General features: G+C 40.0%; 1 protein-coding gene across 3 annotated transcripts in view; it reads right to left on the bottom strand.

The window, feature by feature from the left end:
* Slx4ip (SLX4 interacting protein) overlaps positions 1–16243 on the bottom strand; it is a 153115-nt gene that overhangs the window by 36596 nt on the left and 100276 nt on the right. Inside the window, exon 4 of one of the 3 annotated variants that reach the window (XM_028755537.1) lies at positions 12492–12612. The exons of the other annotated variants lie outside the window; for them this stretch is intronic. Coding sequence (XP_028611370.1) covers positions 12492–12612 — 121 coding nt within the window. The remainder of the gene's footprint in view (positions 1–12491; positions 12613–16243) is intronic. 3 annotated transcript variants of the gene reach the window in all.

Raw genomic sequence — 16243 nt, forward strand, 5'->3', positions numbered from 1 at the left:
CTCATTGCCAGGGCTCTGTATTCACACCAAGTCTATCTCATTGCCAGTGCTCTGTATTCACACCTCACTCCTGCAAAATCAGAATAGGCTTCCTAGCATTTCATCTCTTACATTTCTACTCTTTGTCTTGTCTCCCTCCATACCTCCCTCTCACTGTCCCCCCCTCCATTGTGTATGCATGAGTGCTTGCACATGTGTGAATAAATGTGTGTGTGTGTGTGTGTGTGCGCGCGCGTGCCAAAAGGAAAACTCCAGTGTCAGTCCTTGGGTTCTATCTATCTTGTTTTTTGAGAGAGGGTCTCTCACTGGCTTGGAACTTGCCAAGTACACTAGTCTGGATGCTCAGTGAGCTCCCAGGATCTGCCTGTCTGTACCTTTCGTGGAATTATGATCAAATGCTCCCATGCTCGAATTCTATTTACCTGGATTCTGTGGCTCAGACTTGGTCCTTCTTGCAGGTCTTACTGAGTTCTCTAATTCTTGTTTTCTCTTTCAAGTATTCTTATGAGTATTAATATTGGCCATGTAAAACTCAATGACTAGGAACTTTAAAACCTCGGAAGTCCTGGCCCTAGAAGGGATGAGGAGAGGTGATAAAGAACAGACAAGCTGGTAAATAATCCAGCCACTTCTGAGACATGAGAAGGCTACTGCTATAGAGCAGCAGACATAAAACTATTCAGAAACATACAGGTTGTGGGAAGGTTTCCCCATATCCTGTCTAGTAAACTAAACGATATCCTGCCTGGCTGAGAAAAGACCACTGCAATATGGCAGAGAGGGGAGAATGCTCTTTATAATCTGTCAGACCCTTGGGTCGTCGACTTCCCAGGCTTGAGCTAGGGTGTGCCAAGGAGAACACTAGGAGGGATCGCTTTCCCCTTCTATTTCCATCCTCTCCAACACACACAAACACATGAGCTAAGAGGCAAGTAGACTACTAGATAACAGAAAGCCGACATGCCCGGGTACCGTGTTCCCAACATGCCGACATGCCCGGGTACCGTGTTCCCAACATGCTGAGGCAAATCATGGTCTTCAGCGGTGAGGGTTGTTCTCATCTGCTGTATAAAAGTGAAGAGCCATAGACCCTGCAGCTAGTTGTCAGCATTTCTAGTCATAATTAATGATGGCTGTCACATGGCTGAGCATGCAGCTCAGTGGTGGAGTACATGCCCAGTACTGTAAAGCACTGTACAGTAAAGCAAAGTACAGTAAAGCACTGGTCTGATTCCCAGCATGCCTAAATGAAAAGATTTTTGTTTTTGGTCTCATTTCTATTCCAATTTATGAGCTGGAAGCTTTCTCTTCCATTACTTTTCCTTCCAATTTTAGCAGACAGGAGTGCTAATCAGTTCTTCTGACTCCTACAAGTGGCTTGTCTTTAGAAAATCTAGTGATAAATCATTGTTCTGCATGGAGCTGATAATGGGCAGGCCTCTCAGCCAACTGCACAACTTCTCTGAAAACATTCATTTGATAACAAAGATCCTTCTATGACTCATGGAGGATTTGGTAGTCACTGTGAATTTTCTAGTTTCAAGACACATAGCAATTCAGAAACAAAATTTCCAGTTGTAAAAGGGATCTTTAAGCAGATAGATACACTAGTATGGGACACAAATCATCACAAGAGCTTCAGAAAAAGTACCACAAACTTGTATCATCACAAGAGACCAGACAAAGTAATATGAGATTCATATCACAAAAGCTGCAGAAAATAAAATGGGACTCACATTGCTACAAACACCACAGCAGGATTGGAACTGCAGCTTGAAACTAAGCAAAAGCAACATCAACTTTGTTTCGAGAAGGCTCCATAATGCTTAGGCTGTGAGTTCAGGGAGAAAGGGCTGTGGGAGGGAAGACAGCAGAACACTCTCTAGCCAGTAGGATCACTCTAATAAAGTCTACACAGACAGCCCACACTATCTCAAGTGGATCAATAGAAGATCAAGCACTTTGTATGTTGAAAAGTATTCTGTTTTGTTCACAGAATTCTCTTTGAGCACTTTTGTATTTGATTTTGTATAAAATGAAGCAGACAAAGCATGAGGTGTTGCAACTCTGCAATATCCCTTCCTATCAGGTGACTTTAGCAAGTGGGACCATTACTCTTGTTGAGTTTTATTTGCCTTCCATACACTGCAGTAAGTGGTGAGCACCATCTCCCCACATTTGAGAAGGTAAAGCATCTTGAGTTGTCACTGCTGCTTTAACACACTTTTAGTAAAATGTCTAAAACTTTAATTTTACAAATTGCCCATTCTTGGAAAAATAATCTCTGCTGATGCCACAGTATATTCACGAGAGGGCTTGTAGGCACTTGCTTTCATTATTGTCCTTTTTAAGGTTTTTTTTTTTGCATGTGGATGAAAGCTTAGAAAATGTTTTAACTGAGTACATTATGGGTAGAAATGTAAATAATAACCAAAGCTATTTAAACACATGTGTAAAAAGAAAACATATGCTTCCAACGAGGTTCTATGACAGACTAGGGAAATCCATTTCAATTCTTAAGTGGCTGTGAACAATAACAAAACAAAAGCCAATGTGTAAAAATTAAGACTAGTTAACAGAGCAGGTAACTGAACATAGGCTGTGCTGCTTACTCTTCAGAAAACTACGCAACTGATTATTTCTTCCTTTTCTCAATTCTTCTCTGCTGGACCCTGAGAGTCAGAAGCTGCTTACACTCCCTCGGTCTGTGACTGGAGTACACTTCCATTCCTCTTGTGGGTGTGCACTCAGAGCTCCACCATAGAAGCTGACTTACACAAGGAATGATGAGAAAAATTGTATCTATCAAGGCCCTGTGTTTGTTGAGATTTAGCAGTTGCTGGACATAGTCTTTTTTTTTTTTTTATAGTTAAAATTAAGAGACATAGCAGCTGAAGGGAATCATATAGGTAGTGTGCTACAGCGGGTTTGCAGTCTTTCCTGAAGATGCCAGGTTTGTGTAGAGGAAGGGCTGGACTCAGGGGAAACACGCTTCACTTCCAAAATTTATTTTAATTAGGAAATGGCTCTGTTTCCAATAGACTGGGAAAATAAATACAAAACAAAATGCCGCATGTACACATTTTTCACTCACAGGGACATCGGGGAGCAGAGCTCACAACAAATCTGTGTCTGAGGAGCAAAGAGAAAGCTTTCTTTGGCAGGATTGTGTGTTGCATCAGGCACTAAGGGAAGGGAGGGGAACATTTCTCAGACAGAAGGAAGAATAGGAAGAACTTGCTTGTTTTGGCCATTCTTGCCTTTTTCTTTTCTTGTGTGAACACCCATTGATTCTCTAACACAGTTGTGATGTGCCCCAGCACCAAAGGCTATAAAGGAGGTAGGTGAGGAGGAAGACTTAGCACTTCTGCCTTGGCCACTCACATACCATACCTGGAATGATGCCACAAAAAGGATGAGCAGATGTGTGTGCATTTTGGCTGGAGACTTCAGTTAAGATTTTAGAAAAATATTCAATTGAAAAGCACAGTCATGGAAAAAAAAAACAATTCTGAAGACAGAAACCACAGAACTCAGGGAAATTTAATTTATCTTATGACATTTTCCAAAGGGCTGGGTTTCTTACATGTTAACTGAAAGAAAAGGTTATATAGAATAGAGGAATAAGCAATAAAAAAAAAATCCTACTGTTCGGCAAACATAAATGGACTGGTATCTATAGTCAATTTATTGCAATGGATACTTTGAATTAGAAGATGGGCTATTTGAGTGTCTATTTTCCTGTCTCAAGATCAGAGACAGAAGATACAATGTCTAAAACAAGGATGCACATATGCAAACAGAACACTGATCCTGCACCTGGGTAATTTAAAAAGAACTGTGCCTTAATAACAAGAGACATTTTTATTAAGAGAAAGCTCAAGCAGACACCACTCTCCTTAAAGGAAACACAAGACACAGTCATTAGACAGCTGTATATCACATAGGTACTGACATTTCACAGCTACATGACCTTTGGACAAGTTACACAACTCCAAGCCTGTTCTCATCTTCAGGGGAAGGGTCAGTGATGATGTCTGTGGACTGCAGTTACAGTCTAGCAGTGGGGCATTTGTGTAGTTGTAGAAAGCCTAGTTTTAATCCCTGCCAAAAAGAAGAAAACATGGCTAGAAATGCCTTTTTCAGACACAGCCATACTGGTGTCTAACCAGCTAACACTCAGTAATAGGCACTAAGAGGCAGGTGCTAAGGACTGCCAGAGGGGATGGGTTAGAGGAAAGCATTTTCTCTCCCTCCATGCTAGGTGATTTTCCTGCCCTGGAATCTTACACTGGGCAGGGTGTGGTTTTGGAAAATGAAAGGCTACTTAATGACTTGTAACTTAAAGACCACCTCCACCTCTGCTGTAATGGAAGCAGACCAAAGAAAAGGCAAGAAGCAGGTGACCAATGAATAGCGACAATTCCTCTCTCTGCTTTTTCCAACACTTGTGTTCCTCCCCAGTATCTGATTATACCAGGGCCCAGTCTTGCCATACTGAGAGTTTTCCCAGAGAAGTAGGAGCAGCATGTATAAAAGCTGACAAGTGAGAACACATTGTAATCTGGGAATTATAGATTAGTTAGGTAGAAAGACAAACTGGTGATTGGTCAGGGGAATTCTTCAGGTATGTTTGTCTAGGTCACTGGAGTTCTCCTTTCTCCTTAGGTACTAAGGGCTTCCTGTAAGCTCAGTGTCTCATAGGTCCATGTAAGACCTTCCAAAGTCTCCAGAACTAGTCGACTGGCTTGTCAAGCACTCTTAACAGCCAGATTTCACATTACCTCAACTTGGGATAAAAATGTTTGGCATCTCCATACCCAGGTTACTCTCTTGGCTGTCCAAAAAAAAAAAAAAAAAAAAACAATTGTTGAGAGAACTGGGGCTCCTCTATCAGAACTCAGCTATAAGGTTCACTGAGGTAGACCCAGCCAAGCACAGCTAGCCAAAGGATGCAAAGAGAATGGAGAGCTATGTATGTATGAAGATCTGAATAATGGCAACCCCTACCAGAGATTTCCCTAGCTTCTACCAGAATCCTTTGCAAAATGATGACTGGCTCCTGTGAGAAAAGTATTGCTATAAAGTCTCTGAATGAGAAGCCTCCTTTAGGGTGAGAGACAACCTCAGGGTATCAAGAGCTGGAAGGACTAATGATTAGAACAGATGGTGTCTGTAAACAACCAAAGCCCTGGAGTAGGAAGTCATGTGATGACTAGGTGGCTAAAAATACTGAGGCTATTAAAGGCCAAAACTGCATAAGTCACTTGGTCAAAATAAGACAATGGGTTGTTGATAAAAGTCAATGGTCTTAAGTAATCAAACATGAAATTTACTGAAAATTCAGATAGGATTCGAAGTGTAGGTTAAGACATGATGGAACTTGGAAAAGCCTGTAAGCTAAAGAATGCAAAGTATAACCTGACCAACAGAGTAATATGTTACTTCCCTGGCAAAAAAAACCCACGATTTCCGGAACCAAGGGATAAATGAAGGGATGGCAATCCTAGGATTCTTGGAACTGAGTGTGTAGACTAGACTGGCTTGAACTAAGAGATCAGCCTGCCTCTGCTTCCCAAGTGCTAGGATTAAAGGTGTGTGCCACCACTGCCTGACCCTACTGAGTTTTCTCAAAATTAATGGAACAAGGAACAAGATTAACCTGTCAAGGCAGAGCCACTGATAGCTCAAGCACCTCAAGACTTAAAGTGAAGACTCCAGATCAGCTACAGACACAAGGAATAGAAAACAAATTCAAAGAAGGAAGATATAAACACTAACTACACGTTTCTTGCTTACCAAAGCCAGAATGGTGCCTGCAACCTACATAGTCCTTCTGGCGCATCTGCAAAAACTTAGATAGAAGTTTATGCTGTTTCCTATTTGTTTTATTTAAAATATGGTGGTTATAATCAACTTCACCATTTAGTCAGTAAATTAACAAACATGGGCTATGAATGAACTAGAGAGGATTAAAAGCACAGAACTATCACCCAGAAACCCTGTGGTAGAGTGGAGCTGGGATTTGGAACTTTATTGGACAGGGAATAGCTCGGAAACTGAGTTAGGGGTGGGCTGATAGCTTGTTGTTATCACTTGGAATCTCAGGGAAATAGGAAATCAAGAGGAAAACTTAAGTGGGTAAGCTGTACCATGCATACACTCAACCAAAAATGTGACACCTCTCTGTTAGGAAATTTTGATACACCCAGGGTAAAGGCTTGATATTTTGCCTCCATTGACTCACTTGTGGCCAGAAAACAGAAACATGAGATATGGTTCTGAAGGGCTTGAACATGTGCTGACCTCTCTGGCTAGGCAGAGGTTTCTGGTACAATGTCTTTAGCTTTTCAGATGGACGTCACTTTTGTGGTAAAATGGTATGTATACTAAAGCTGTCCCCATGCTGCAGCAGAGGCTGTGTTTCAGAATAGTTACTGCTGGCCCTCTCTGAGATCCCATGAGCTTTAACCAAGAGCCTGATACACTCTGGCTTGTGTCAGAGAAGAAGTTGAAAAGGAAATTAAGCTATGGTTCCTGACCATGAAGGGTTTCAAGCTGAGGACTGTCAATTTTGTTTTTAAAAGGTTATTTTGGCAGCAGAGGCATGGATGAATTAAAGGAAAATCTGGAGGCTCTGGCAGTAAGTCAAGAATTGGTTATGAAGGGAGTGGCAACAGGAAAAGAAGAGAGAAGAATGGAAGGAAAGAAGAAAGGAAGAGGGAGGGGGAAGAAGGGAAGACAACGCAATACGAACCCAAACTGTAAATATGTAGTTCAGTTTGTGAGCACATAAAACATAAATGAAAATCAAGGAGCACAATACTCTTGTCTGAGTTTTGGGCTGCTAGTCTGACAAAAATTGAAGATGCTGGTAACACCCAATTCTGAGCAAGACTAGAGGAAGATGCTGAGGTGAAGCTGGTAGGAGTTGACTGTGACAACTTTTTGAAAACTTCCTCATGTCACTAACGTATGCTGACTACTGAAATGACTTTTCAGATGATTTACAAAGGATGAAGCTGATATCTCCGTTATACTCTTCACTGATATTTTAAATAACTTTGTACATTTTTTTAATAAAATTAAGGAAACAGCCTTGGAGGAGCATATGTAGTTTTTATAAAGAATGAATGCTTATTAAAGCATGAATAATATTAATCTTCTTAGAGCAATGAACAAAGTTGTGAGCTTTGAGACTTGGCTAACCCAGAACTACATATTTAGCTTCATGCCATGCCGACACACATCACCCTAAAGTGGATGTCGAAATGGAAAGAAGGAACTGACATGTGGTGAACCGGTCAACTGGGACAATGATTCCTTAGAAAAGAGAGGTGTGTAGCACTCATATCTTGGGAACTCTGTGAGGAAAGCAAGCACTCAGAAGAGAGTTCTCTGCAGCATGTCAATCTGGAAAGGAGATTCTAGGGGGTGCCAGAGTCAGCCTTCCCCTCAAAGGGAGGGAAGAAGGCTGTTAAGTAGACTATAGCATGGCTAAGATATAATATGGTACAGGTAATATAAGCAAAAAATGCTAAATAACAGGTATTCAGAGAAAAGGAGGAATGAGAGAACTGGTAAAAACAAAATAAAATTTGTGTTGGGACTTCATTGGCCAGACAATGGAGAAGCTATTAAAAGTAAACAATGTAGGTCTGCAGGAAATAAGGAAAGCCAGGTTTCCTACAGCAACCCCTAACCTTATGAGAAAAGCAATCACCTAAACACATATGCATTGTATTTTGCAGACCACAAACTGCCCTGCATGCTAGAGAGACAACAGAGAATGTACAGGGCAGACCTGGTCCATGGGAGGTTCACACACTGTGGAGAGGTAGATGTTTATCAAATGATAGGAGGGTAAGTTCGGGGTACCTGCAATCTACAGACAGGGTGACTACCTTAAGTAGACATTGACTAGAGAGTTGATGATAACACAGAGTAGGGAAGACAAGGTTCTGTTTGAGTAAAGCCTTCAGAAGAATGGAACGTTAGGAGAAAGGAATTAAGTCAATGGCACTTAAACAGGAGAAAGGAAAAAGTAGTATTGGATGACAGACAGCTCATCTCCCTATGGGGTCTTTATCTTGGTGACCCTGAGAATATCCCGGATGGCTTTCTACAGAGCTGAACAAGATCAGACCTGTGACTTTTAAGGGATAGCCTAAGTAAAGAATGGACAGAACGTGGCACACTGGCCATATGAAAGGTACGGTGGTGGTACCTGCTACAGTTCTCCAAATGAGGAAGAAATACAAACTGGCTCATGGCTACTGGGAAAGGGGATGGCCACAGTATAAACCTCAACACAAATATGCACAAAGATTGTTAAAATGAGGGAAGAGACAAAATATAGGGCTTTCCTGCAAAGTTTACTTTGAATGAGGTTTGTATATGTGTATAGTCTCTCTCTCTCTCTCTCTCTCTCTCTCTCTCTCTCTCTCTCTCTCTCCTGGCTTCCTCTGGTCACATTATCATCTCCCTATACTAAACACTGTAGCTACTCTGTTAATGGTCATCAGAAGCTGCACAAAGCAAACAGGGCCTGGTCTGTGGTGGGGCAGTTAGACAAAGTCAAGAGCAGACAATAACAGAAATATCTGTTGCAGAGAACCAGAAGACATATGGCTCAGGGTTTAAGCACTTGATGCAAAACTGGGAACACTGAGGTTTTGATCTCACCACACATGTAAATCTCATTGGGCATAGCTGCATGCCTAGAAGGTGGTGATAGGATATCTATCCTTAGAGGAAGACTACCCATATATATGAACAAGTTCTGGGCTCAACTGAGAAAACCTGCCACAGTGAATACAGTGGAGTTGTAGGCAGTGGTAATTCCTGACTTCAACCTTGAGCCTGAATACATGTGTTTGTACATATATACATACAGACACATACACACACACACATTCATACACATATGCAAACACATTAATATCTTTAAAGTGGTCTTACAGGCTGGGTGTGGTACGTGATTGTAATTCTAGCATTTGGGAGACTGTACCAAAAAGATATCAAGTTTGGGGCTAGCCTGGACTCTGAACAACTCAGGGAGACCCTATTCAAAAAAATATAAAAGAAATGAGAAGAAAAAGTTATAATTCATATAGCCCACTAGTAGAACACTTGCAGAGTTAATGTAGCCCCACTTGTGTGCAACTGTGTACACATGCATAAACACACACACACACATACCCCACAATCAGTCACCAAAACAATAAATATTAAATCAGATTCCAGAATAACAAATACATAATTAGAATTCTTTAGAACCAAGGGTATCCTATGCAATCCAAATTCTACCAATAAGTTAAGAACACTGATGTTTAATAGAATACTTTATACTCATCAAAAATAGCAATGTAGACCTGGAATAAGTCAAGACAATCTCAGAAAAGAGTAACAAATTAGAGATTTAAGCTTTCTGATTTCAAAACTTACCACAAAGCAATAGCGTATCAGGAAGCTCAAGAGCCAGCACCAGTGACAGACACTAAGGGCTACAGCAGGATGGAAAGCTCAGAAATTAACCTTCACTTCAATACCAAATGGTAATCTTATTAATAACCATCTGGTATTGAAGTGAAGGTTAATTTCTGAGCTTTAAGATTACCAAACCCATTCAATGTAGAAAGTAGCCTTTTTAACAAAGAATACTAAGAAAACTGGACATCCACATGAAAATGAGTAAAAACTAACTTAAATGAGATAAAGATCCTAAGTAAAATAGATACATTATTTAAAATTCCATAGAACTTCTGTTTTAAGAAGAAAAATTAAAAAAAAAAAAGTTTCACAAAACAGGACTTGGCAATGATTTCCACAGACATGGCATCTAAGTATCAGCAACAAAAGAAGAAAGTGGTATTTTGTTTTAGCACATTGAAACACACACACACACACACACACACACACACACACGTATGTATATGTATACCAAGGTAAACCACCAAGAGACTGAGAAAATATTTGTCAATTACATAGTCAATAAGTAATATTACTATGCATAATTTATAAGGCCCTCCAATAACTTCCCCTCAAAAGCCCAGTTGAAAATGGACAAGGCATATAGACATTTCTCAAAAGAAATAAAAGACTTATGAGTAGCCAATGAGCACATAAAACGATGGCCAGCCTCATTATTCACTAGGAAAATAGTACCAAACCAACCATCCAAACAAGAGCCAAAAAGCCACAATTAGAGATTGCTTCACACATGTTATGATGGCAATTATCAACGTATCAGGAAATAAGGGTTGGCAAAGGTGTAGAGAAAATGGACTCCTTGTACAGTGAGGATGTAAAATAATGAAATCACGGTGGCAAATAATATATTAGTACCTCAAAAACGAGATCAAAAGAATTACCCTGTGATCCAGACATATCTAAGTGTATATTCAAAGAACCCCAAATCTTGAAAAGATAATTTGTATATCAGTGTTCACAGTTCACAACACTACTGTTCATACCAGCCAGAACATGGAAGTGATCCATCAACAAATGAATGAATGGTCAATTTGACAGCCACTGTAAGATTTCAAAAGAAGTGAAATTCTGATAAATGCCGAGCTAAGACTGCTGAAAACTTAACTGTAATGGAAATAAGCCAGAGGATAAGACGACAAATAACATATGACTCACAGGAGATACTGACAGTAGTGAGCTCAAGAGAGCCAGTTAGCAGGACCTCTGTTACGGGGGGCTCAGCTAGAGCATGAGGACACATTAGTCATAGGTGCCAAATCCCAGACTGGACAGTGACAGACTTCTGGAGCTTGGTAATGGTGACAATTGCACAAAAACGTGAGCATATTTCTGCTGCCAAAGTGTACACTTCAATAGTTGCTAAATAGTAAATTTTATCTGTACTTTATAACAACAACTTTACCAAACTAGTGACATGGGAAATTTTATTTTTTGCAATATGTTAATTAAGAGGGGAAAAGGTTACAAAATTGTGTACAGACTAAGATCCCTTTGTCTGTTTAATCAGTAAACCGTTTTCTCCACAAACATGAGTATGTTTTCTTGTCAATGTCTTTGAGGGAAGCTGGGTATTGAGTATGTAACCTCTTTAGCTACCAGGGCAGGTTTGGGAAGGGAAGGGCTGGTTGAGAATCAGTACTGACCAAAGGACCTATTGTGACAGCTGTACCAGAGTCAGAAATCTTAGAATCTTGCTCAATTCTTTTCCTGTTGCACCAGTGAAAATGTGAGATTGTCCAGGTTCAGTGAATGCAAAAACCTTTTGTCATCATTTTTGGATAACATAAAACAACACTGAGTGGTAAACCAGAGTGCATCCCTTGGAGCACTGCTTCACCTTCCTAGTGCTGTGACCCTTGACACAGTTCCTCCATACCAATATTTTCTTGCTACTTCATAACTGTAATTTTGCTACTGTTATGAACTGTAATGTAAATGTCTGGTATGTAGGATGCCTGATATGCAACCCTGTGGGTGTCGTGACCACAAGTTGAGAACATTAGATAGTAATATTGCTTTGTTTGGAAGTACAATTCTCTCAAGCCTTTCAATTTTGGTAACAAAACCTACTCTGTTTATCGTCTATACAAAGTAAGCACTCTAGACATAGAGAGGTTTCAGGAATATGTAATTCAGTATTTTCCTAAACCTGTTCTGTTAGCATAACAGGGCTCACGATATACCTACTATAGTCTGATCACCAGCATGCACTGACTACATCACAGGCTGCTATGAAATGCTGATTTTCAGTGAGAAACAAATAACCAAAACAAAACAGAGAAACAAAGCAGAAGACTGAGAGAACAGAAAAAACACTGGAGTGGAGTTCACAAGAGCTGGGTCTGGATTCAAGCTCTGTCCCCTAGGTGTTGTCACTCAGCACGTCACTACATCTCTATCACAGGTACTGAGGTAAGTTCTGAAGGCAGGAGGAGGGAAAGGTTGCGTTATCACAGGTAGAATGTCAACCTTGCTGTCCTTCAGCAAAGGGTTGCTCTGTGTCCTATGGCTGTCCTGTCATCCCTGGCCTCTGCCCATTCAGGGCCAGGAACACCCACTCCATGCCACTAATGACAACCAAAACTCTCTGCACACATTTCTAAATGTCCCCAGGGAATAACAGTGCTCCTGTTTGAGAACATTTGAAATAGAATGACATATAGGAAAACATTCTAAAAAGCGTAAGACAGAGAATCAATTTATGTCAGTATTAATATAAATCCATTTGTAAGACTATTTGTCAAAAAAACCAAGCGACCTTTAAAATTTTACAGTTTCCTTAAGAATGTTTTATTTGCTATTTTTATATATTTTGCCTACCATTAAAAGTCCTTTAGGGCTTTCTGGCGAATTTTTGTTCCTCAAACACAAGTATCTTCATTACAACATATTTTTTAAATGTATCACTATGCTAACATGACAGAGTGAAATATAATTGCAATCTCTACAAAGCTGAAATTTTATTTTCTTTGTCCAAAATTGCAGTGCTTGTTGCCTACCTTTTAAGGACAAGGGACTGGATCTTGTGAATTCTGCATTGGATGGCCTGTGCTGTTTATAAATGCCCACGTACTCCTTAACTCTGGAATCAATGGTCTCTTTTAACAGCAAACAAACTTCCTAAAGTAAATGTAAAACATTAGACATTTCTAGTTTAATGCAATGGGAAGAAGAAAGATTATACATATTAAGAAAGCAAATGCTTTTCGGTTAGCTTTTACGCCTAGCTGTAAATGCTGAAATGAGGACTGTCCAGCCTTCATGACTGCACTGTATATTAAATGTACTATCAAAGATGGCTCCATGCCCGATGTTGGCTCATGCCATTTTCTCTCTACCTCAGTTTCACAATACCAAATGGAAGACTTAAAAGCTTACTTCAAAAGTGGGATGTGACTTCAAGAATGTTTTCATATAAGTACATCACACTGTGGAGAGAAGAGGTAAATCCCATGGCGCTCTCTACATGGGTGGCAGCATGGTCTCAGGGAGGGTCTCAGAGGCAGAAGGGAGTGTAAAAGTACTTCAATAGTAAGTGGCATGGGGACAGGTCACTGCTGCCAGAACTCTGGCCTGATGGTCTCACTACACTGTTGTCCTGTTTGCAGGAACAGTGTTATCAGATGTTATTTGTCTAAGAAAAGCCAGGAACAGTGAAAACTTTGATTTTCAAGCATGGTTCAAATTTAATTTTTAATATTTTAGTGTTATGTAAATACCATTATTCATTAGTTTCTGGTCTTAGGATTACAAACCCAAGAAAGTCAGAGTGGTGGGTTAAATAGAAAGTGGGATCCAATAACGTGAACTTCCCACTCTTGTGATGATGGCGTACGCTCCATTTGCTTTTTAAAATCACAGTATGATTATTCATTCATTAATGATAAAAATAGCTTCTCATGTCTCTGGTGTAGATTAATGTTATTAGGTAGCAGAGTTAAGCTTGAATTCAATTTCAGCATACCATATTAGTAAATTTCTGGGGATATCACTTGGCTTATAATATTTGTGAGGAACAACAACCAAAAATAACTCAGAAGTCCAAATCTACACTGGGACTATCTATGCTCTGTGTAGAGATTCCTGCATTATCAGGAAAACGTAGTTTACCACAGGATATCAGGCTACATATACACAGGATATATGTAAAACTGACATCTAATGAGTAATAAATCCTAGATCAATTCCCAACAATTCTGCAGCATTCTCAGAGTTGTTCAGGTCACCGCAAACCTGTTCCACTTGTTTCTCAGACATCACAGGTTGGTCTTTTAAACTCTTCATAATTACAACATGAATGAGGTTTTTGGCTGCTCTTTAGAGCAGCCACAGTGAGCTCTTTTCCTGCAAACACCCTTTAAACAGTATATAAAGCCCTTGATTTAACACACATACAGAAATTTCTACATAAAATACAAATACCAGTCTTTTCTTTCTTGCTTTTTATTGAAGCTAAAAGATGTATTGCTTTGTGGGATATAAAGATATCCATTTGCAGCTGAATGCTGTGGCACTGTTCACACAACACAAAGGCAGCCTTGCCTCGTACTGTTGTTCTAGCAATTAAATAATTTCTGCTTCACATGCAGGGTTCAACTATGACTGAGCTAGAAAATATGTGGAAGACACACAAAGCAACAGGGATTGTTAAAATTTGGCCATAAATACCCTATAAGGCTAGGACTAAAAATAGTAAGACAAAAATACACATGAAGTTTCTCACTATAGTGCAGGCATTCCTTCTGGGAAGCAGGTTTTAGGAATTAAAGACAGGCAATGGGCAGAGTGGGAAAAATAACTAACAACTGATGGTGCCAGGCTTGGTGAGACCTAGAGCAATGCAGGATTAAACTGTCAGAGGTATCTGAGAGGACGGAGTAAAAATCTATGAGTGGGAGATTAGGCACCGCCTCTCAGTACAAAGAGGGCTTGTGTTAACTTCTGCAAGTTTACAAATGGGACCATTTCAGTTTGCCTCTTGAGTGCGAAGACTACTTGAGCTGGACTCAAATAAAATATATGTTTAATATATTAACCCAGTCCTCTTTTCATACAAAGTGACTGTTAGAATGCAATCAGACTGGTTGTTTACGAAACCTCAATCATGATGATCTAAAGACTAAAACCAATGAAGCATTGACTGAACAAATGTAAAGCAATAACCTTTAACTCCCCCTTTAATGCATACCATAAATTATTTCAGACGAATGCTAATGTCAATGAACATATACTTTGAAGGAAGAGCCTAAAATAAAGGTAGCCACCTATTGACTTTGCTTTGAGGAGAAAGCTCAACTTAATGGTGTTAGCAGACCTCTTGCAGGAACCACTGAAGTACCTCTCTGCAGGTTCCATCATGCACCTCTGCTAAGTCATGCCTAACTGTTCTAGTGTAGGCACTAGTTGGAAGAATACAGCTGCACATAGCCCCTTGACAAGAAATCTCACCTCATGCTTTGCAGGAGAGGGGATTTTGGCTCTAGAGCATTCCATATCAACTACTTCTAGGTCAAAGATGCCTAAATACCAACAATAAAGGTCTACAGCTAAAGTGCTCAAGCCGTGAAAGAGCATGGGAAAGCTGGGGTCTGGAATGGTGGATATTAGAACCTATCAAAAGCTACTGGGATAAGTTCCCTTGTGTGAAATATTAGGCACTTTGGTAGAGTGAACTCACTCATTTGAGTCATACAGACATATGTAAGTGATCTAAGATTTGAGATTAGAAGGGGGTAAATGGAGGAGAAATGTTGGTATTTCCGTTTAATGAAAAACGTATTTTTAAAACTAATTTGTGGGTGAGTAGATTAGTTTTAGTGAACAAAATGATCACAAATACCATTCTCCGTCCGCCATTATTAGTCTTGTTATCATTCAACACTGGCACTTAATACAATTGACTTTTACTCACTTCCTGAAGAGTAATGGCAGCAGATAAATACTATGAAGGAAATGAGGACGAGTATGTTTTGAAAGTTTTAAAATTAAGTTTACTCATTTACATGTGGTGCATATGTGTGCAGTTGTGTGGGCACAAACAAGCCGTGGTGCACGTGTGCAGGTCAGAGGACATCTTGCAGAAGTTAGTTCTTTCCTTCTACCTTGTGTGGCCTGGGGATTGAATTCAGGTCAGTATTGGGCAGTATGCACCTTTATACCCCCAGAGCCATACAGCTAGCGTGTTTTGAAACTTCTGATGAGGCCTATGCCTCACTATCTGTTCCTGATCTCTACAGAAGGAGAGAAACAATGTTTCTACACCACAGAAGCTCACAGAAGTGTTGAAACCATAGGAAACTGAGGCTTTATCTGGTCAAACTCTCATTTGAAGAAGAGACTGAACCTCCCAGAAAGGTCAAATATCATAGAATCAATTCTTGAAAGTCATGAGGTAGGAATACAGTTGGAAACCCGAGGATAACTAACTGGTGACTCTTCGGTAATTTAACTACTAATAGTCTACCGATTTTTGTTTTTTTTTTTTAAGATTTTGACTTTGGGGTGTGTGTGTGTGTGTGTGTGTGTGTGTATGTGTGTGTGTGTGTGCGCGTGCACGCACGCGTGCCTGTGTGTCACATGTATGGGTCATCACCATGCCCAAAAGATGGCTTGAGGCCCCTAGAGCAGGCATTACTGGCAGTTGAGGGCTATCTGAATAGGTGCTAGGAACTTACCTCAGCCTCTGAGAAAAAAACCACCTCTTTAGTTCTATAATAGTAGCTAACTACTAACTGGAAAGCCTTACTAATGA

Source organism: Grammomys surdaster, unplaced genomic scaffold (genome assembly GCF_004785775.1).
Source record: "Grammomys surdaster isolate TR1022 unplaced genomic scaffold, NIH_TR_1.0 129, whole genome shotgun sequence".
In the NCBI taxonomy this organism is placed as follows: domain Eukaryota; kingdom Metazoa; phylum Chordata; class Mammalia; order Rodentia; family Muridae; genus Grammomys; species Grammomys surdaster.